Source organism: Crinia signifera, chromosome 19 (genome assembly GCF_055691185.1).
Source record: "Crinia signifera chromosome 19, ASM5569118v1, whole genome shotgun sequence".
NCBI classification, from domain to species: Eukaryota; Metazoa; Chordata; class Amphibia; order Anura; family Myobatrachidae; genus Crinia; species Crinia signifera.
The window spans coordinates 85,570,138-85,593,103 of NC_139226.1; the positions used below are offsets into that span (position 1 = coordinate 85,570,138).

The window sequence follows — 22,966 nt, forward strand, 5'->3', positions numbered from 1 at the left end:
GTTAATTGACCAATTATTCAATGGACTATGGCTTATAAATATGAAGCCCTAGCAATGGCTCATTACAGCTTGAAAAAGTCTGTCGTTTGGGAGACGAAACGCGTTGCCCCACATCCGCCAGTGCTAACGGCAGACTTGGCTCAGACTTCTGCCCTTACACTCAGAGACCTTGCCGCATCCACATCTGGCCGTACATCCGCCTCCACCGCTGCCGTGTATCTGGGCACCTGCAACTACACGTGAAGCCGCTTGCAGCGTGGAACATCCCGGTACACCGATCTCCCCACTTCCGCCAGTGCTAACGGCAGACTTGGCTCAGACTTCTGCCCTTACACTCAGAGACCTTGCCGCATCCACATCCGGCCGTACTTCCGCCTCCACCGCTGCCGTGTATCTGGGCACCTGCAACTAAACGTGAAGCTGCTTGCAGCGTGGAACATCCCGGTACACGGATCTCCCCACTTCCGCCAGTGCTAACGGCAGACTTGGCTCAGACTTCTGCCCTTACACTCAGAGACCTTGCCGCATCCACATCCGGCCGTACTTCCGCCTCACCTCCACCGCTGCCGTGTATCTTGGCGTCTGCAACTACATGTGAAGTTGCTTGCAGCGTGGAACATCCTGGTACACGGATCTCCAACAGCCCGCTGAGGTGCCGCCTCAATCCTTCAAGTCAGTGAGTGTTACCAATACTCGCATCCACGAGTGGCTTATCGGGACTCCTGCATTGTGGGCTCACTACTAACTTTGCCTCTCCTGCTTATACTAACACGCAGGCATCAGCAGTTCAATACATATTTGCCAATACCTGCATGAACACATTGCTTGTCAGCCTACTTGCTAACCCAGGTCTCTTGGCTTACTAACCAATCTGCTGCCCAAGGCTATTAACGGTTTGTTCCATCCAGCGGCTATCTTTGAGTGGATTATTGATATAGATCAATATTTTTATGTTTTCTGCTGGGACGCCAGCAGACATTTTGACAGGAATCGTGCCAAGTCTGCTTTTAAACATATAACGTTTTTTACTGTCTCATATAAGTGCATTATATACTATATGTTTGTGTGTTAATCATATTCCAATTTCTGTTTTTTACCCACCTTTACCTTTATTATATTATTTGTGTCCATATAAAACTTTTTAACCTCAATACAGCGTGTCCTCCATCATTGCGCATAGCGTGATTTAACCACTTCCTATACATTCAATCACTCTCCTTATTGACAGCGCAGGTGTATTCCCCAAATGTAATATGATGAAGTCTAAAAGGTTCTATACGTACAAAATCCCTTGTTAGCTATATAAAGCAGATATTATGGTGGTATTCGCCCCACCAGTACACACCCTCAGATCAGCCCCTCACCCCTCTTATATCTGCCAAGCCCCATGCATCTACCCTGAGGGATACATTTGGTCGGAGAACTGCTCTACTCATTCATATTAATGCCAGTATAGACCAGTGTCCAAATACTGTGAGACCGTATAGAGCAGGTTAGGTAGTAGGAATACAGATATTTCTCTCTCCTGATGAATTCCCAGCACATCTCCATGTGTTTCCTGAATTATGCCCAGAGTCAGGGCAATAGATGGATGACGTATGGACTGCACATAGCGTGTGCGTACAGCAATCCCTCCCCACACTGCACTCATTCTCCCTTTGGGTCATTTCCAATTCCAGGTACAGATCTCTAGTGGTTACATCCTGAACTCGGATACAAGGTATATTGGCCCCGCTGCTAAGCAGCTGTGCAGCCTATTACTAGAGCCACCTACCAGCGGGTCTGGGATAGAACCGAAATGAAAACCTCAGTCTGCACTTAGATCAATATTTCTGTAAACTTAATTACATCCGCAAATTGGCAAACACTGTGCTCCAGCTGGGAATACAAATGAGCATGGCGCTGCTGAGCAAATACAATTCTTATTCAGACAGAGTACAGGCCGATCTGTTGGTTTCTTATTACAGCTGGGGTGAGCTTCATCGTTATGTTCACCAAACAACAATATACAGGTTAGCCATGAATAGCGTTACTATGGTGATATTCAGGCCATAACTGTGGGGGGAGAAAATTGTTACTGTAGTCCTTGGAATATAATTAATTGACACATTTTTAAGTGACCAACTCTGAGACCATAGAAAGTGTATGGCGCCATCTGGTGGGTATTAGCATTACAGCCAGGAATGTGACACCATACCTATGAATCTACAGTCTCGGCACAATAGCAAAGTTATCAAGGTCTGTTTTAACCCCCAAAAAATTTGTGAATTATATGTGTACATGGCTATTTATAATTCACTGCATTTAGTAAACAGCAAAATTACCATGTAAATCTCATAAATGGAAAAAAGGAGGGGTGGAGTGTCCCTAGGGACACCTAAGAGCGCTGGATGTATTCTACCTGGTGATTTGGATCACAATTGAAATTATTATAATAACAGGCGAGACTGCTGTCGCTTTTAAAAAGAGGATGTGTGGCCTCTTAGGAATACTAGGAAAAAATATATATATGAAGTGACTTTGTCCCAATATAAATGTCATAAAACAATATCATGCAGGGGAATAATTTGTGTAGGGAGAGGCGGGGTCAGGGGAATGTGGGGATAAACGTTTGTAGGGAGATAAAGGAGTCAGGGGAATGTGGGAATAATGCGTGTAGGGAGATGAGGGAGTCAGGAGAATGTGGGGATAATGTGTAGAGAGATGAAGGGGTCAGGAGAATGTGGGAATAGGAGATGAGGGAATTAGGGGATAATGTGTAGAGAGATGAGGGGGTCAGGGGAATGTGGGAATAATGTGTGTAGGGAGATGCAGGGGTCACGGAATGTGGGGATAAATGTGCAGAGAGATGCGGGGGTCAGATAAATGTGGGATAATGTGGGTAGGGAGACGCGGGGGTCAGTGGAATGTAGGGATAAGGCAGGGGTCAAGTGAATGCGGGGGTCAGGGGAATGTGTGTAGGGAGATGCAATGGTCAGTGGAATGTGGGGATAAATGCAGAGAGATGCGGGGGTCAGGTGAATGTGGGGATAATGTGTGTGGGGAGATGTCAGGGGAATGTAGGGATAAGGCAGGGGTCAGGTGAATGTGGGATAATGTGGGTAGGGAGATGCGGGGATCAGTGGAACGTGGGGATAAATGTGAAGAGGGATGCGGGGGTCAGGTGAATGTGGGATAATGTGGGTAGGGAGATATGAGGTTCAGGGGAATGTGGGGATAAATATGTGTAGGGAGATGTAGGGGAGGGGGTGTCAGGGGAATGTAGGGATAAATGTGTGTAGGGAGATATGAGGTCCAGGGGAATGTGGGGATAAATGTGTGCAGGGAGATGCGGGGTTCAGTGGAATGTGGGGATAAATGTGTAGAGAGATGAGGGGGTCAGGTGAATGTGAGATAATGTGTGTAGGGAGATTTGAGGTCCAGGGGAATGTGGGTATAAATGTATGTAGGGAGATGCAGGGGTCAGTGTGGGGATAAATGTGTGCAGGGAGATGGGGGGGTTCAGTGGAACGTAGGGATAAAGGTGTAGAGAGATGCGGGGGTCAGGTGAATGTGGTATAATGTATGTAGGGAGATATGAGGTTCAGGAGAATGTGGGGATAAATGTGTGTAGGGAGATGTGGTGGTCAGGGGAATGTGGGGATAAATGTGTAGAGAGCTGAGGGGTCAGGGGAATGTGGGAACAATGTGTAGAGAGATGAGGGGTCAGGGGAATGTGGGGACAATGTGTAGAGAGATGAGGGGTCAGGGGAATGTGGGGACAATGTGTAGAGAGATGAGGGGTCAGGGGAATGTGGGGACAATGTGTAGAGAGCTGAGGGGTCAGGGGAATGTGGGGACAATGTGTACAGAGTTGAGGGGTCAGGGGGATGTGGAGGTAATAATAATCAAGTTAATCTAACAGGACATCATAACCTAGCCGTGTCCCCAGATCAGCTCATATTCCCCACATACAGACAAATGCCCCCTAGTGGCAGGGAGCAGAAGGCTGAGAGAAGTACAGCGGCCATGTGTACTGCTTACACTTCTGCTGCTTTGATTTGTGAACTCCATATGGAGAGAGAAGCTTATGGAACAGATAAATCTCCTACCACGCTAAGTGAAGCCGGGGGTTTTACAATAAGCCGGCAGTTAGGTGACCTTATGAAAGGCGACTGAAGTGACGCATCAGAGAGGATCCCCGCATTGCTCACAGCACAACATGCATAATGTGTAACAGGCGGAGGGAGAGGACATATGACACTTATCTCTGTATAAATAAGACACAAAAAGTCATTCTAGAACTATGCACGCATTGGTGACCACTTTCCCTCCTGTAATATAACCCAGTGACACAAAACACAAGCACAATCAAAATGGACAATTTTGAGAAAAACTTTTGGAAATACAAAACCTACAAAGCCCTTGTTGCATAAGTGTTCATACCCTTGGTACTTGTGTATTTTGGCGGCGCCCATCGCATACCATAAGGCATGCGATGGTATGCGATGCGACGCGATATCGCGCCATACTGTACAATGTCATACAATTTTAAAATTGTATGACATTGTACATGGCATACAATGCCATACAATGCGATGCGATTAAACATTGTATAAGCACCCTAATGGGTGCTTACAATGTGAAATGCACCCCCACCCCCCCACTATAAACGTGAACCCGAAGCGTGGCGAGCACAGCGAGCCCGCGAGGGGCGGCGGTACGCGTCCTCCGACCTTTTTATACCCCCACTATCCACGTCGGCGTGGAGTTGTGAACAGAAAGTGTGGCGAGCGCAGCGAGCCCGAAGCGTGGCGAACCCTGCGAGGGGACGCGGATACCTTCACAGGTATCGCCGTCCCCTCGCGGGCTTCACAGGTATCCGCGTCCCCTCGCGGGGCTTGCTGCGCTCACCACGCTTCGGGCTCGGTGGCTCGCCACACTTTCTATTCTCAACTCCACGCCGTCGTGGATAGTGGGGGTATGAAAAGGTCGGAGGACGCGTACCGCTGCGCTTGCCACGCTTCGGGTTCACGTTTATAGTGGGGGGGGGGGGGGGGTGGCGTGGGAGTGCATTTCACATTGTAAGCACCCATTAGGGTGCTTAAAAACACCCTTTATGGTGTACACAGGCCCACAGGGACCATTAGCAGCCCTACGTCTCTACATGTATATGTTGCTAGTTGCTGCCAAAGCGAGTCTAATGGGTACATTTAACAAGAGCGGTCATTCATACAAATTAGTATATTGTGATTTGCTCTCATCTATTATCAGATTCTCATTCCAACCAGCTAGAACCGGCAGATTATCTAACAGTAAAGTTTGTGCCCAGCTAAATAGGAGGAAAAGTGGCACAACAGGGGTGGTCCGTAAGTGGAAAACGGTATTGAAGCGGTGGCTAAGAGTATCCTTGTCTCCCTTAAGCCGTATGGATAGCAAATACTGAATAGGTGTCCAAGGGGCGAGTCCAGTAACAGGGTTCAATGCAATATAACCGGTTTCGCTCCCACACAAAGCTTTATTACAGAGACTTTATAGTACAATAGTGTTCCCTCCAGCATCCTGGGAGGGCAGGGTGCTGGAGGAAAACGGGCACTTTGAACACAGCGGGGCGGGCTGCTGATGTCACGAATGTGAGCGAACCTGCCCACCAACATCACCAATGTGACCGTGACAGCCGAATGTCCTGAGCGGGCCCACCCGCCAACATCACGAATGTGGGCAGGCACACCCAGTCTTGCATGGTGTGCAGAAGCCAACAGCAAGGACCGACTGGCTAGGTTCTTTTAGCATAAAAATCGGGCAGTGCGCGGCACCCCGCTAAAACAGCCTAGCGTGAACACTAGTACAATCTGAATTTGATTCATCCATGTCAAGATTAGTCTACATTATATATTAGCGCAGATATTGTATCTTGTTTCAATTTATGTGAAGATCTTGTATGCCTCCACAGGTAAATTTTATATATGCAACTCAATTACATAGTTTGCCAAACTAGCGCAAAAGCACCAATTCTTTATTAACACTTAACTAGCAACTAAATATTCTGGAGTGAGTATTCATGTCCAAGCCAGCAAAGGAGCAGCTTCAGGTAAGGAAGATCCGAGGTCTCGGGATGGCCCAATCAGAGCCCAGACCTCTGACCCGGCACAGGAGATCCCCCTCACAGTTTGTTGGACCTGGTATTCCCCCCCCCCAGTATAGTGGGATAGAACTGAAAAGTCATGGGCTGTGATGTAAACAGGGACTTAGAAAGAAAAAGAAAAGTATTAATTTGGGAGGGGGGTGAATTCCTGTGCAACCAAATATTTCTCGACCCATCTTTTTCCCTGCTATGAACTTACACATCATTACATGTCATAAAAAATGCAAATGAAGAGATACACAGTAATCCCCTGGGAAGTCCTACCTGCACGCTGCCGAAGTCCACGTTCTCATAGTGGAAGTGGGCGCACTCCGCCAGCTTTGGGAAGTGACCTTTGCTGAAGGATATTCTGATAAATAAAAGAAGAGTGGTAGTGAATGCGGGTCCTCCACAGCATCTGAAGTATTACATTACATACATATGCCCTCGCCATATATGGTGACTCGAACACTCTGTGGGTAGTACTGTAGGTACAGCCGGGCTGCAACTTTATGCTCACAGGAAGCGGTGTAACAAGTCGCTGATGCCGCGCAGCAGTACTTGGCGTAAGGTGCACACATCAGAGTGCTTCTTACAGATTCCATTGCACACATAGATGTTGTGCACTGGTCGTGTCCGATAGCTGTGCAGTTGTGTCACTACCACTTGGTTCATTTATGCAAATAAAATGCTCATTTGGAGAGAACAGAGGCATGATTGTGGAGGGGGGGGGGGGGCATCTGTAGGTCTCAGAATCCCAAAACAATGAGTGGTCCATATAGTGCGGTCTCAGAAGATAACAAGGAACATCGAACATTTGCTTTTATGAGAATTCTGGATACCACACAGAAGGGCGAACATAATTCGATAAGATCACAGGCGTTATCAACTTCTGACAGCGCTATATGTAACAATTATAGTTCGGTTTTTGGGTTGTAGAAAGAAAGAGGTTGGGTTCCCCGGAATGTCCTAGAAAGCCACCAACAGCTCATATTTCCCTGGCCACCTGTGGATCTATAGAATGTGTCGGTTAGGAATGATTGCCGCAGGTTTGAACATTTGCGTTAGTAATGACTGCATTGACTGTAATTTCCCAGCTAGGTGGGCTGGGAAATGTGATAGTAAGTAATGACTGCACCTGTGTACCAGCTAGGTGGTCTGGGAAATGTGACAGTTTGTAATGACTGCAACTGTGTACCAGCTAGGTGGGCTGGGAAATGTGACAGTTTGTAATGACTGCAACTGTGTACCAGCTAGGTGGGCTGGGAAATGTGACTTTGTAATGACTGCACCTGTGCACCAGCTAGGTTGTTTGAGAAATGTGACAGTTTGTAATGACTGCACCTGTGCACCAGCTGAGCGGTCTGGGAAAAGTGAGGTAGTACTGAATGTGCAAAGTGCAACAGAATATGCTGTGCTATAAGAAATAATAAATAACTAATACAGTAGTGATCATCTGTGCACCAGCAAAGTGGTCTGTGAAACCGTTATTCCCCTTTGATGGTCGTTATACCCCTTTCTTACCAGAAAATGCAGGGAACCACTCGGTAATATGGCCCAGAGAACATGTCGGGGCATTACCGGGTTGGCCCCTTTCACACCAGGAAAGTCCCTGCATTTTCTGGTGTGGGAAGGAGGCGGGCAGGACTCAGGAGTTGAGTAGGAGGTGGGATGGCAGTGGACAGTACTCACCCCGGGTTGCCGGTCCTTGACGTAGGTTGGGGATCTACACAGATGGCGGGTGCAGATTACGCAGCTCTCCGGCTGCAGTGAGGGCGTCCGAGAGCTGCGTCATCTTCATCTGCCGCCTGTCCTGTCATTTGAGCCCGCCGCCTGTGTGGATCCCTGGCCTGACCACCAGCACCGTGGACCAGCAACCTGGGTAAGTACCCTTTCACACCAGCCAGGACCCTGGATTGAACCCGGGAACAACTCTGCTAGCTAGCAAATTTGAAATCCCAGCAAAATTTCCCAGGAATGTAGGCTGGTGTGAAAGGGGTATTAGTAAAGACAGCACCTGTACACCAGCTAGATGTTCTGGGAAATGTGACCTGCTGGTAGATCTTGAGGACTGGATTGGACACCCCCACACAAGGTTACAATCTGTTACCACACACATTATATACATAACAGGTCACAATAACAGCAAGAAGCATTATGTCACCCTGGCCTGTCTCCTGGGACAGTGGGAAGGATGTAAAAAACAACTCACTTCTTGACGTTCTTGACTTTCATGCTGGCAGTGTTGCCACTGGAGCGAGCTGGGAGCTCTGCGGCAATGGGGAACTCTCCAGGAACGGGAATATCTGCTCCCCGCGCCTGCCAACAGGGAAACAAATAAACAGTTCCATTAGAAACACATGCCACAGAAACCATTTCATTTCCAACAATTAGCGAGATATCCACTTAGTGGTTTTGCGGATAATGCCTGCAAAAGGAGGATGCCTCATTATTGGGTCCATTACCAGATTGTGGGAGTTATTTACCAAAGTTTGGAGAGAGATAAACTGGAGAAAAAAAACCCCAATGCACAAACCAATCAGCTTCTAACTTCAAAAACCTACCGGATATATAGAGAAAAAAGAAAACTGAATATCGCCATCTCCTAACACTGACAACAGAGCGAGATCAGAACTGTGCACACCGTTGACGTTACATCAGATCCACGTCATCTTATAATACTATGGGCCAGATGTACCAAGCTTCAAAAAGTGATAAAGTGGAGAGTGATTAACAGCCAGCCAATCAGCTCCTATCTGTCATTTATCAAGCCCAGGCAGTTGTTTATCACTCTCTGTTTTATCATTTTGAAGCTTGATACATTTGGCCCTAACAGCAGCAGTATAAATGCCAGCATGGCCCTAATGTCTTACAGTTCTCTCAGACAAAGAGATTGCAAAATAAACAACAAACCGAACACAATACATAGACAAAATAAGTGAAGTACTGTAACAATGTATAGAAAGATTTAATTTTCTAGCTTGTACATAACACCATAGGCCATATTTAAATCATAAGGACAAAGTTTTTTTTTTTTTAATATTATCTGGTGTTTTATGTAGAAATAATCTGGAATTTAAAAGTCTAATATAACCCACAGCAGAACCACGCTGTTCATGTTATGAACCCACCACCAGGTGTCAGCAATGCTACAGAATGTACTGTAGATAACCCGCAAACCATTATCAGACAGTAAGGTGAGTGCTTACATTACACAACAATGATAAACCTTATGGCATCCCCAGAGCCTGCGTCTAAGCCGGCCTGTAACACACTGTGGGCTACACTTCCCCTATACAGAATGTTCCTCCTCTCGGAGTGCAAGATATCACTGATTGGACAGAATTAAGCCCAATAAACATACCAATATTGTTGGCAGTGGGGACCTGGCATTGGCAAGTGCATACAAACTTGCCGATGCCGGCAGGGAAGGGAGAGACGGAAGGAAGGGGACACGCTGCAGCATGCCCGTCGTTATGACCCCCTACCTTGCAGGATGAGGTAGGGGGTCATTAACATTGCACAGGAGCGTGTATCATTAGCGATGCTGCGTGCACACACTACACGTGATAGTAAAAGCTATCACTGAGCAATATCACATTCTAGTGACAGACCCTCCACAGATAATGGATACATAAGACAAGGCCGGAGGCACTCACAGTATAAAGGAGAATGCGTCTTTATGACTTTCAAACTACTTTTGGCTATTTTTTTAAGTTTGGAGAGTGCGCTCTATGTAGATCCAATTTGGTCTGTACCTGGACTCTTATGTATGGTACACTGTGGCCCTTATTCTGGTTCACTCGCAAAGGCAAATTCTTTCTCATATGGACAACACCATGTGCACTGCAGGCTTGGCTGATGTAACACGTGCAGAGAGAGTTAGATTTGGGTGGGGTTTTACATCAAACTGATATCTATATTGCAGTGTAAAAATAAAGTAGCCAGTATTTTCCCTGCACAGAAACAAAATACCTCACCCAAATCGAATCTCTATGCACATTACACCTGCCCCACCTGCAATGCACAGGGTTTTCTCCATTTGAGAAGGAATTTGCATCTGCTAATGAACGGAATAAGGGCATGTATGTGATACTTTAAGTGGAGCACCCCACTGTCGACACTAATTGGATTGAAACGCAGCAAACCAGAAAAATCTATTGCACCAGTTTGCTGAGTTTTTTGGCTGTATGATTTAATAAGAAGTCCTTCCTGCTGGCAGAATACATGCCGGAACATCTCATAACTGTTGTTTACACCAATCTTCCTCTATGGCAAATTCAGCAGGTGTAATAATATATAGACACACACACACACACACACACACACAAATACACTTGATGAGCGCTCTATAGTTCCTTTTACTGTACCCTACCTAGAGCAGTAATATCATGAGCTGGGTAACAATAATGGAAGTATCTGTATAACAATCCACAGAGAATTAAGGTGGCTCTCTCACCCCTGGGCAAATCACAGTCAGACACACAAAGAATAAACAGAACCTGGATCCTGCCAATTACAGTTCTGACTGCACTGATTCCACTTCTGCTGCCCACGTGTTTGTAGTGAAATGAGCTATCTGCCGTGGCAAGCGGACAGTATTCCCATGTGGCCAGGGACATGAAAAAATGTGATAAACCACCATCTTCCAGCACCACAAAGGCTTACAATCCATGGTTATAATACATCATATGGCCTCTCCTTATGGCATAGTTCACGAATGTACACATTTTTAAATGCACTAAGCTGTGCCACAGACAATAAAAAAATAAAAAAAAAGTACTTAATCAGAGCTCATACAAATTATTGGGTAACAACGTACACAGGGGGCCTCTGATTTGGAAGGCTTCTGTTTCTGTCCACATACATCTAGCTTCCTTCCACGTTACGCCGACCTTCTAGTAGCGCCATGCCAGGTGCAACTCTGTAGCATTAACACCCATGCTGGTAGTTGGAAAACCAATGATTCTATAATTAATATGTCCCCAATCTACATAAAATATTTTTGAATGCATCATTTTAAATATCAATTTTTTTTCTCCCAGTAACAAAAACAACAAAGTAGTGATCAGGAGAGTTCTAGCACAACAGTCAGGAAGAGTCCTAGCACAACAGTCAGGAAGAGTCCAAGCACAACAGTCAGGAAGAGTCCTAGCACAACAGTCAGAAAGAGTCCTAGCACAACAGTCAGGAAGAGTCCTAGCACAACAGTCAGGAAGAGTCCTAGCACATCAGTCAGGAAGAGTCCTAATACAACAGTCAGGAAGAGTCCTAGCACAACAGTCAGGAAGAGTCCTAGCACAACAGTCAGGAAGAGTCCTAGCACAACAGTCAGGAAGAGTCCTAGCACAACAGTCAGGAAGAGTCCTAGCACAACAGTCAGGAAGAGTCCTAGCACAACAGTCAGGAAGAGTCCTAGCACAACAGTCAGGAAGAGTCCTAATACAACAGTCAGGAAGAGTCCTAGCACAACAGTCAGGAAGAGTTCTAGCCATGCTAAACCATTCGTAGGCCTGCATGGGACGGGATTTCACTCTGGCTGGGCAGCGTATACCTGATCGCAGGGTTCTGCAAATTAGCAGCCTGGCAATCAGGTATGAGAAACCCCCAATGTGCAGTATGTGTCTTCTGTATAGGCCACAGTGTTTGTAATTCATGATCTATGCTACTGTATCACCAACATATGCTTTTACACAAAGATTTGGACACCACTAAGAGTGATATTGTGATGCATATTGCATATAGAGGAACAGGCATGTTTTTAGAGCCCCAACACGTCACATACAGCCTGAAACATAACCACCACTGTATCTAGTACTGTGGTGCGAGGCAGCAGTCTCTTCTGTGTCATTATAGAAAAGCTCAGTATGGGCAGTTCTGTAACTCACCCATGGAAGCAAGGTACTGCTGTACTGCATGGGTATGCTGGGTACAGTCATCCACGTGATGTTGGCAGATTGGCCAATGAACGGCTTATAATGTTCCTGCAACTGTCGGATTGGGAGGTTGCATCTTATGTGCTATTTAATATGTAAACTACCTATGAGACAAGAAGTACACAGCGACACATTGCTAGAAACCAGGAACAGTGTTGTCCTGACTACACAAATCTCATGGGCAGCCATCAGACCGTACAGCAACCCACAATGCCGACGCACCTTCCTGTACAGACAGCACCGTGTTCACAGCTGGTAGAGACAGAGGTACAGTGACTTTAAGCTCGCACTAACAGATGGACCTGTAGATAGGTATCATTCCCAATACTCAGCATGGCTCTGGTGTAAGGCTGTGTTGGACTGCTGCCATAGAAATCTTAATAAAAAACGCATTATTCTGCAGGCTTTGATGTAGATTAGGCCTTTAGAAGTTTTGTGCACAAAGTCACAGAGCAGCCAACTTCCGAATACCACAAACCACATGTGAAGCTCACAAAGGGCAGCAATATGGCCGGCCAGCCAGACAGCAGCCGTCCCCCCTCACCAGTTATCCAGAAAACACAGAGTGGTAATCTTTCCTTATACTAGATATTGTACAGCCAGATACAGGAAAATACAAATATCCTGTGTCTACAAATATGTCCTCATGCTGATTTTCTGAGAGATAGGACAACTATAATACATATGTAAAGTAGTCTGAGTGTACAGCTGACATCACTACTGGACACAGCAGGATTTACATTGTAGCCCAACACTGCGGTACACACAGCGATTCACAGCAATGCAAGATGCTGCCAGAAGAATAGGAACATCCGGAGATAACAGACCAGCAAACATGGGCAATAACTTGGCAGGGTGACTAGAGACAGACATATGGCCAATAGCCAGGGTGCGCGTCTAGATGTAGTCAGCTGGCTGACTACATCTAGACGCACACCCCGGCTATTGGCCGTATGTCTGTCTGTAGTCACCCTGCCGGCTGACTACATCTAGACGCACACCCCAGCTATTTGCCATATGTCTGTGTCTAGTCACCCTGCCGGCTGACTACATCTTTTTACGTGGCACTACAAGTACCTATGCAACAGGGGTGCACCATCATGCAATGACAATCGAGAGAGTGTGTACAGTGGTACAATCTTTTTCTTGTGACTGTTTGGATGGGAGTACATCGGACGTCGCAAGTAAAATTGTACAGGTGTGTACGCGCGTATCGGCTGTTGTTTGTGGACTGTCCAATGCCTCTACGGTCGGTCGAACGGTCGCAAGAAAACAGGGATTGTATAGACAGGGCCGGTGCAAGCCTCCCCCCCGCCCCAGGCAAATCCTCCACGAGCCGCCCGATGCACCCCCCCCCCACGTGCTTCGGGGGGGGGGGGCGGGCAATACTGCGGCGGGCACTCGCGCTCCGGGGGAGAGGGGTTGCGGGCGATACTACAGCGGGCACGCGCACTGTGGGGGGGGGGGGGGGAGGTGCGGGCAATACTGCTGCAGCGTTGATTCACAGGCGGGTTCGGGGGTGGGGGAAGAGGGAAGCCCTCTGTCTTACCTGCTCCCCGCTCCCAGCTTTCTATGGTACGTCTCCTCGGCGGCTCATTACCGCCCTCCAGTGGCCGGCCCCTAGGCAAATGCCTAGTCCTGCCTAGTGGTGGCGCTGGCCCTGTGTATAGATGTGTACCCAGCTTTAGATAGGTTGAACTCTATGGACGAACGTATTTTCAGCCTTAGTTACTATGTTAGTTTAGGGTTAGGCTGCAGTTAGGGCTCTAAAATGGTTGGAATAAAACACGATAGGTCAGCATACCAACATCTCAACACTGACGCAGTTTGACAGATGAAACGCCTTCCTCTCGACCTCTCACAAAGAGAAGACACACCTTTAATTCATTTTAATGTACTATAATATTATATTTTTTCACTCTGTTTTAAATACATTATTCACTTTTTAACTATTTTAATTATGCATATATTTTATTAGTGATATTAATAGCTCTCTTCTACACTAGCTGCTGATTTTACCTGTGGACACTATGACCCCTTTCCATCATACATACTTACCCACACGCACGCTCCGCAACAGTGATGCAAGATAGCCAAAATGACATCTTAAATTTGATTTGCACAAATAAATAACCATAACTATACCTGCACCTGGCCCATCTGAACTGAATCCACCAATGGCCATGTACCTGGGACCATATCCCTGCATGTGACAGTGCTGCACATTAGTAGGGTCACAGCTCAGACACAGGAGATATTATAGAACATAAGCCAATAAAGGCAGCAGCTTAATACTACAGCACTATGAGTTGTACTCATCTGTCCAATATATGAAAAGTTTTGTAACTAAAACAATGTTTCCTGTTCCCTTCTCATCTCCGTAATCACTTCAGGATGGCAATAAAACCAGATAAGGATACAAAGTGGATTTGTCTAACACATTATTTTATGACCCACTAAAGGCCACCTACCAATTAGGCATGATGTACATGACAGCATCAAAACATATAAAGATTATATCTGAGGGTGTTAGGTGTCCCATCCAGCTCACACATCATACGTTCTGCAACTACAAAGTCAACCGAATGCTTCCATTAGCTGCTAAAAGCAATACTTGCATCAAATAAGTAGAACACCCAGCATTAAATAACTTCTGTGTTCTCCCCAGGAAACCTGTCAGCCATGAGGCATCGGGAAGCGGTCATCTATTAGAATGAACTTAGGTCTACAGTCATTAGGTCGACCCCACTAGGTCGACTGGCAGGAAGGTCGACCTGACTTAAGGTCGACATGGGCCAAGGTTGACATGACTTAAGGTCGAATTTGCATAAAAGCATGGCGAGCGAAGCGAGCGAAGCGAGGGTCCGATTCTCATTGCCAACTGTGTCCATGTCGACTGTGTCGACATTCGGATAAAAAAACAGTGAAAAACCCATGTTGACCTTATGACCAGTCAACATTCCTCATGTCGACCTTTATGCAAATTCGACCTTAAGTCATGTCGACCTTGGCCCATGTCGACCTTAAGTCAGGTCGACCTTCCTGCCAGTCGACCTAGTGGGGTCAACCTAATGACTGTAGACCTAAGTTCATTCTGACAGATGTACCGATTCCGAGGCATCAGAGGTAGGGCCATCGCAATAATAGAATGTTCAAATTCTGACAATACTCTAGATCAGTGGTTCCCAACCTTTTTTCTCTCCCGTACCCCTTGATTAGACTTTTCATTGATAAGTACCCCCCTCCTCTCATTTTGACATATGGACAGTACTTAGCGGTATGCGGATCCTTATGCATGTCCTTATATTAAGAAGGAGCGGAGGAGTAGTATACAGCAAGGAATCATGCCCTTCTGTGTCTAGACACTGGTTGTGTATCATCTCCAGGATTCCCACCAACACCAGTAGGATTAATGCTGCTGCTTCCTCCACCTTTGTCAGTGCTGGGCAGATGACTGCTGATGTCTGAGGCAGGGCCGGCGCCACCACTAGGCAGTGTTAGGCATTTGCCTAGGGCGCTGGCCACTGGGGGGCAGTAGTTGGGAGCAGGGCAGGAGGGAGAGCTGGAGGTCTGGATTAGCGGGCAGGAGGGAGGGCTCGCTGCACTGTGTGCAGTTCAGTCCCAAAGCATGTTAACTGACATTTTCCTCCACCCGCACCATGTACAGCCGCTCAGCGTCAGAAGGTGAGCCAAGTGCTCAGACGCTGCCCGGCTGAGCGGCTGTACACGGTGCGGGTGGAGGAAAATGTCAGTTAACATGCACCGGGACTGAACTGCACACAGTGCAGCGAGCCCTCCCTCCTGCCCGCTAAGCTAGACCTCCAGCTCTCCCTCCCGCCCGCTGAGCTAGACCGTCACCCGAGCTCTTCCTGAAGGGTGAGTAGCACGGCGGCCGTATCCCTCTCCCCCCCCCCTCAGAGCAGCGCACCGCCGCGGGCATCACGCATCACCCCCCCAGGAGCAGCACGGTGGCTGTATTCCTCCCCACCCGTAGAGCGGGTGAGCGCCTTGCACCGGCACTGGTCTGAGGGCAGCATGGGAAGCTCCCAGTGGATTGCTGGTCAGGCATATGACACAACATGGTTTGTCTCCATGGCAATGGCTCTTCTTCAGCCATAAAAAGACCTTTTCATCATCCGCCATTACCAATATTATTTTCAAGTACCCCCAACTGGTCTGCAGAGTACCCCCAGGGGTACTAGTACCCCAGTTTGGGAAACACTGCTCTAGATTCATTTAAAGTTGAGATTAACATTTGATACTGTAATTCTTCTTTTCAGAGGTCCAACTGTCTGTAGCAGAAGATCCTTTGAGCTCAGTTGATGTTGAAAATGTTTCCACCATTTGTTTTGTATCTAGATTATTGTAGGACTCAAGTTGAAACAATGTTGATGCAACTGCCTATCCCATTTTCTAGGAATGTTTTATTTATTTCCATTATTAACCATTATGTATAAGAGCTTACTGAGCAATAAATCAGAATAGTAGTACAGTTTGAGTTATCCTTTATGCAAATATCAGTTATCCAAATTATTTTGAAACCATAGTATCTGGAATTTAATTTTTTTATTTTCTAAAAGCACTAGTGGGGACACCATATGTGACTGGCACTACTGGGGACACCATATGCGACTGGCACTACCGGGGACACCATATGCGACTGGCACTACCGGGGACACCATATGCGACTGGCACTACCGGGGACACCATATGCGACTGGCACTACCGGGGACACCATATGCGACTGGCACTACCGGGGACACCATATGCGACTGGCACTACCGGGGACACCATATGCGACTGGCACTACCGGGGACACTGGCACTATTAGGAAGGTTATATGTAACTGGCACTAATGGGGACACGATATGTAACTGGCACTAATGGGGACACGATATGTAACTGGCACTACTGGGGACACGATATGTAACTGGCACTACTGGGGACACGATATTTAACTGGCACTATTAGGAAGGTTATATGTAACTGGCACTAGTGGGGACATGATATGTAACTGGCACTAATGGTGTGTACACACGGGAGCAATATTAGGTAAAATCGCTGCGCGCTCCCGTGTGCACTCCCTGCTGGTCGCTGGAGCATGCTCCTGCGACCAGCGGCTTTCCCCGGCGATCGCTGTGCCGGGAGGTCAGTGCCGGGGAAATCAGCATTGATCTCCGCAGCCCAGTGCCGCTGCTCCCTCCCTCCTCCCTTCACGGAGGTCAGCGCCGGGGAGATCAGCATTGATCTCCCCAGCCCCGTGCCGCTGCTCCCTCCCTCCTCCCTTCAAAGTGACAGCAGCAGCGTCTGCTGCTGCTGCACTCCCCCTTCGCCCCGTAGCAGTGTCTCCTTTTCATCGCTGATGAAAAGGAGACACTGAGCAATATGATTGCTGGCAATATATTGCTAGCAATATATCGCTAGCAATCATATTGCACCGTGTGTAAACAGCATAACAATGTGCAAGAAAATGATTGCTTGGCATTCAAATTCAGTGCCTTTGTTTGTTTTGAAACCTTGTTTCATACACAAATAAAATATATTTCTGTGTATTTCATGTGTTTTATGCTTTACAACATAAATGCAAGATACATCATTGAAATATTAAAATATTCATAAATACAGAATGATCAGTTATCCAAAGTGGTCCCAAACATTTTAGGGATACTCAACCAGTAGTAGTAGCAGTAGTAGTAGCAGTAGTAGTAGTAGCAGTAGTAGTAGTAGCAGTAATAATAATAATAATAAATAGACAGTTACATAAACTGAAAGTTATCTAAGCACTCTTATGGTGTGTACACACGGGGGATATATGCCATGCTATGCGAGTCCCGATGCGATCAGAACGCATCAGGACTCGCATCGCACGGCATGCTAGAGTGGCACAATTTAGACTATATAGTGCAGATCTGCACTATATAGTGTTGCCTGCCCTCTCTATTTCACTGCCGATTTGCGCTCACACGGGAGCGTGCATCGGCAGCGCATCGCGCTCGCAAGCCCTAAAAAAAGCATGCGATCAGCATGCGATATGGCTTCCGATGTTCACTATATTGGCAACATCGGAAGCCATATCTTACGTGTGTACACACCATTATTGTTAAGTGTATCTCAGTAAAAGGGAACTTTGAGGGTTCTCAATCAATAAATCACAATATGAGAATACAAGTCCAACTTCTCACACACACACTCATACTCATACTGCTTTCACATGACAAAATGCAGGGTCGCACCAGGACTTTGAAACTGTTCAGGCCCAGCGCTACCCTGCATTTTGGGATGTTCACATCTCCTCAGCAAACTGGCATTCTTGCTGGTTTCGTTGACATCATACGGGAGGGGGGGGGGGGGGGGGGCGGGAGTCGGTGCGTCTTTGGGAGCGGGTTAGGAGGCAGTGCTTAGAGCTAGCGCTGCTCCGAGTGCTGCCTCCTCAATAGTCTGAACGGGAAATGGGTCGCTCAACCCGATCACAATGCACAGCAATGAACCGGTAAGAACCCTTCTTTTTTACAGGTTCTTATTGCCGTGTTGCTACCTGTTTGCGGGACCCGGCGACCCCTTTCACGTCGCACTTATTAACAGGTTGAACCTGCAAGCAATTGGCTTGTACCGGTAATTAGTTGCAATGTGAAAGGGGTATTACAAAGATCTCACCCATTCCTCTCTGACCGGATCTCATCACTCTATTACACCCTATACAGACATAGGACACTACACCCCAACATGTCCTGACCACTGGCCATAATATATCTATTACACCTTATACAGACATAGGACACTACATCCCAACATGTCCTGACCGCTGGCCATAATATATCTATTACACCCTATACAGACATAGGACACTGCACCCCCAACATGTCCTGACCGCTGGCCATAATACATCTATTACACCCTATACAGACATAGGACACTACACCCCCAACATGTCCTGACCACTGTCCATAATACATCTATTACACCCTACACGGACATACAGTAGGACACTACACCCAAACATGTACTGACCACTGGACATAATACATCTATTACACCCTACACGGACATACAGTAGGACACTACACCCAAACATGCACTGACCACTGGACATAATACATCTATTACACCCTACACGGACATACAGTAGGACACTACACCCAAACATGCACTGACCACTGGCCAGAATACATCTATTACACCCTACACGGACATACAGTAGGACACTACACCCAAACATGCACTGACCACTGGACATAATACATCTATTACACCTTATACAGACATAGGACACTACACCCCAACATGACGTGACTGCTGGCTAGAACCTCTTGCTGATACACAAAAAAAAAGACACAACAGGTGGATGAATACAAGTGAGGTGGTAATAACCGCACTAGTATTGCCACACACATAACAAGGTGCCTCCGTAATCTCATGTATGTAATGTCATTTGTTGGGCATAGAGTGGAACCGCAGTAGACTAGCATCCATTACCCTCTCACGGAACATAAATGTGCCACATAAACCCAGTTATCCCTAATGTTCTTTAGTATGAAATTCAGAAGTGTTTGCCCCAAGTATGTCACTATAGGTGCTGAGCGTAACTGCAGTTAGCCTGTATAACATATGGATGTGGTACATTGCTGACAGGCTGGGGAGGCTTCAGGCCATAGGCGAGCAGGGATCACACATGCAGGACCCTGTGATTACTATGCTGTTACATGGAAACACCCTATTCTAACGTCCAGGTGACTGACCGACTAATACACGCTGCCTGGATGGGCCTGTAATGTACGAGCTCGTCTCTGCTGACTATACACAGCTGCTCAGTATTATTAGAGCAGTGAGGTGGAAACAAAGCAAATAGCAGAAGACACAAGAACATAAGACATCTGCATCAGGAATATGACAACAGCGGCTGTCCCAGAACGCAGATAGCCGGCACCTCAGGCACTGCTAACCTATTTACACAGAGACCGAATCAGGAATATTCAGCAGCGGGATCACACAGAGCAGGCTTCCATCTGTGTTACTACAATATATACACAGCGCACCAACACAATGCAATCTCACACTCGGTCACTGCCATGTGAGGGCAGACCGCCATCCTCCATATTTACACACATGACCCTTCTATAACATGGATGCGGGGATAAGGGTAGTCTTAACAGTCCTAATAAGCAAAAACACAATACTAAAACAGTTATGTGGGGGTACACACCAGGACGATATGTCCCAAAACGAGCCAATTTACATACAATCTCAACCGATTGTATGTAAATCGGCCGTGTTTTAGGCCATTTCGCTGCCCTTTTGATGCGATCCCGGTCCGATGCACGGCCCTGCCGGTCGGTCCTTTCTGAGATCCTACCTGCTGCAGGTAGGATCTCAGAAATGACCATTGTAGTAGGTGGGGGTCACGATCCGTTCGCGATCACATTAGGGGCATTTTCGTGGCAGGTCGGCGGCGCCATCAGCGGGTCGTACGTTCCTGTGACGACCCACTCACGAGCACCATCATCCTGGTGTGTACCGGGCATAGTGTGGATGAGGAAAAACAAAGGCTGTACTCACCTCAAAAAATGTGTTATTCAATATAATAAAAATATACATTATTGTCCAGGTGAATAAAATAGAGGACACATACAGGAGACATAACCATAAGCTGCATGAGCAGACGAACTGACATAAGTATCAGGGGGCAGAGAACCGCAGGATGTGGTGCCATAAAAGATGGTTTAAGTAAGGGAGTTAGAGCGCATGGGGGAGGAGGGCCTTGCTCATGAGAACTTACATCCTAAAAGTAATATATATGTATACTGTTATTTGTAATACGAACATGATGGACATAGTGTATTATGTGTTTGGCCAGAAACTGTGCACATGTATCATGATGTAATGGTCACAAGGTAACATCATAGGCTGTGATAGTGAATCAGTATTGGAGGACAAGATTGGCCATCTGGAAACTTCACACATATTATCATAAGCCACTGCGGTGTCTTGTTATTAATACATAACAGTGCTGTATGTGGTCAGTGACAGTTAGTGGGACAAAAAGATTCTTTAAAGTTAGTGGAGATGCCGAACCTGTTACATGGGAAATGTTAGTGAATGATTTCTGAAACAAAGTATAGAAATTGTTACTAGCTGCTACTCTTAAGGCTGAGAAATCATTTGCACTTCTCTATAACTGATCCCTGCTATTACAGGTAACATTAGGGTGTGATCACTTAAATAACATTGTACTAGCATTTCATCAGACTGGTAAATAAATGATTTCACCAGAGGTCTCCGTAGCTCCTAGCAAATACCAATGTAAAGCAAATCTATTAGTAACCCTATAACCGATGCCAATCTGCAGGGCCTGCCACTAGCAGGGAAGCCCTTAGTAGGCAGACATGTTCCAGCCGTGAATGCCAGCTAGCCTAGGTGTAATGTATGAGACCCGGAGGTGAGGAACATGAGAAATCGCTGGATCAGCCTCTTGCCTGCACAGGAAAATATTTAATTTCCTTGTTGTACAAGTCATCTAAACTATTTCCCTACAGCCATCTAAGCCCTGGCACTGTCCTGCTATATCCAGGCCAGATTCTCTGCAGGATACCAGATCACAGCCTCCATATCACCGCTGTGCTGTAACAATGGTTTGTACACCTGCAAGACAACCCTGCCCTTTAGTCCAGTGGAAATGGGGAACTAGAATTGTGGAATCTAGTGTTTTTAGATTATACCCCATTTTAAGAAGGGTCCATTGCTGCTTTACTAGATCAGACATACACAATTAAATGTACAGAGAATTTGACATATCTGCTATGACATTGAGCTACGTGCCTATAGGTCCCATTGTGCCACCAAAGCAGTGCCGAACTGGCGAGGCATGGGCTCAGCAAAACCTCTGGAGGTGTTCCATGGCATCTGGCACAGATTTGGGAAGTCCTGCAAGTTGTGAGGTGCGTGTGATTACCAGCACTTCCCGCAGAAGCTCGATTAGAACGAGATCTGGGGAATCTGGAATCCAAATCTTCACCTCGGTCATGTTCCTCAGAGCAGTCCTGTACAATGATTATGCAGTGTGGTAGATTGCATTATCCTGCGGAGAGACCGCTGACATCAGAGATAACCATAGCCATGAAGGGGGTCTACTTGGTCTGCAGCAATGTGTAGGTAGGCGGAACGTGTCAAAGTAACATCCACAAAAATGCCAGAATACAGGGTTTTACAGCAGAAAGTTGCTTGGAACATGGCAAATATACACCTTCCCACACGATGTAAAAGAAATCCAGATCCATCAGACCAGGCCTCCTTGATCCACGGCGAGCACCATGACCCTATTGCCAGTTTACTGCTCATTCTTCATTGGAGTGCACTAGGTAGGTACTAGCCACTGCATACTAGGAGAGGGGTGACCACACAGAGCATCACTATACAGCTAGGAGACGATGGTGCTGTGTACACCTTCCAATCACCTATATAGTCCTTGATGTATAGACCTCCTCCATCCAAATGACATATGATCGAAATTTAGTGCACATAGCCTCACACGTCTACATCCACAGTCTGTATCCAGTATATTGTTCACTCCAAGGACAGAACTTACCATAGCACTGATCGTCTCCTCCCAGTCCGGCCTCTCCCTGGGGTGGATACTCCGTGGCAGCTCTGGAACAAAGTCATCTTCCTCTAAATGCAGCGACGACTTCATTATTCTGCAGGAGAGAAGGATGACAGATTAGAATTGGGTCGTTTTTTTTCTGCACAGGTTATCAATAGCTTCACAGTCATTCCAATACACTTCCTGCCCTCCACCCATAGCTGCACAGCAGAAGCACAGGTTGGACTGGATACCGCTGCTCTATGGTAATGATCAGGGAAATATCACAATGGATATGCCATTATTATAATGTGTGTCACAAATGGTGTAAACTCTCCAACCACTTTAATAAGG

The 22,966-nt window shown here is 46.7% G+C and overlaps 1 protein-coding gene across 9 annotated transcripts in view; it reads right to left on the bottom strand.

Annotated features, from left to right (window-relative positions):
• ARHGAP32 (Rho GTPase activating protein 32) overlaps positions 1-22,966 on the bottom strand; it is a 197,896-nt gene that overhangs the window by 64,182 nt on the left and 110,748 nt on the right. For all 9 annotated transcript variants that reach the window (XM_083162856.1, XM_083162855.1, XM_083162854.1 and 6 more), the window contains 3 exons: positions 22,619-22,727; positions 8,316-8,422; positions 6,389-6,473 (listed from right to left, as the gene is read on the bottom strand). In XM_083162856.1, the coding sequence (XP_083018982.1) occupies positions 6,389-6,473; positions 8,316-8,422; positions 22,619-22,723 (297 nt within the window). In that variant the 5' untranslated portion in view covers positions 22,724-22,727. The remainder of the gene's footprint in view (positions 1-6,388; positions 6,474-8,315; positions 8,423-22,618; positions 22,728-22,966) is intronic.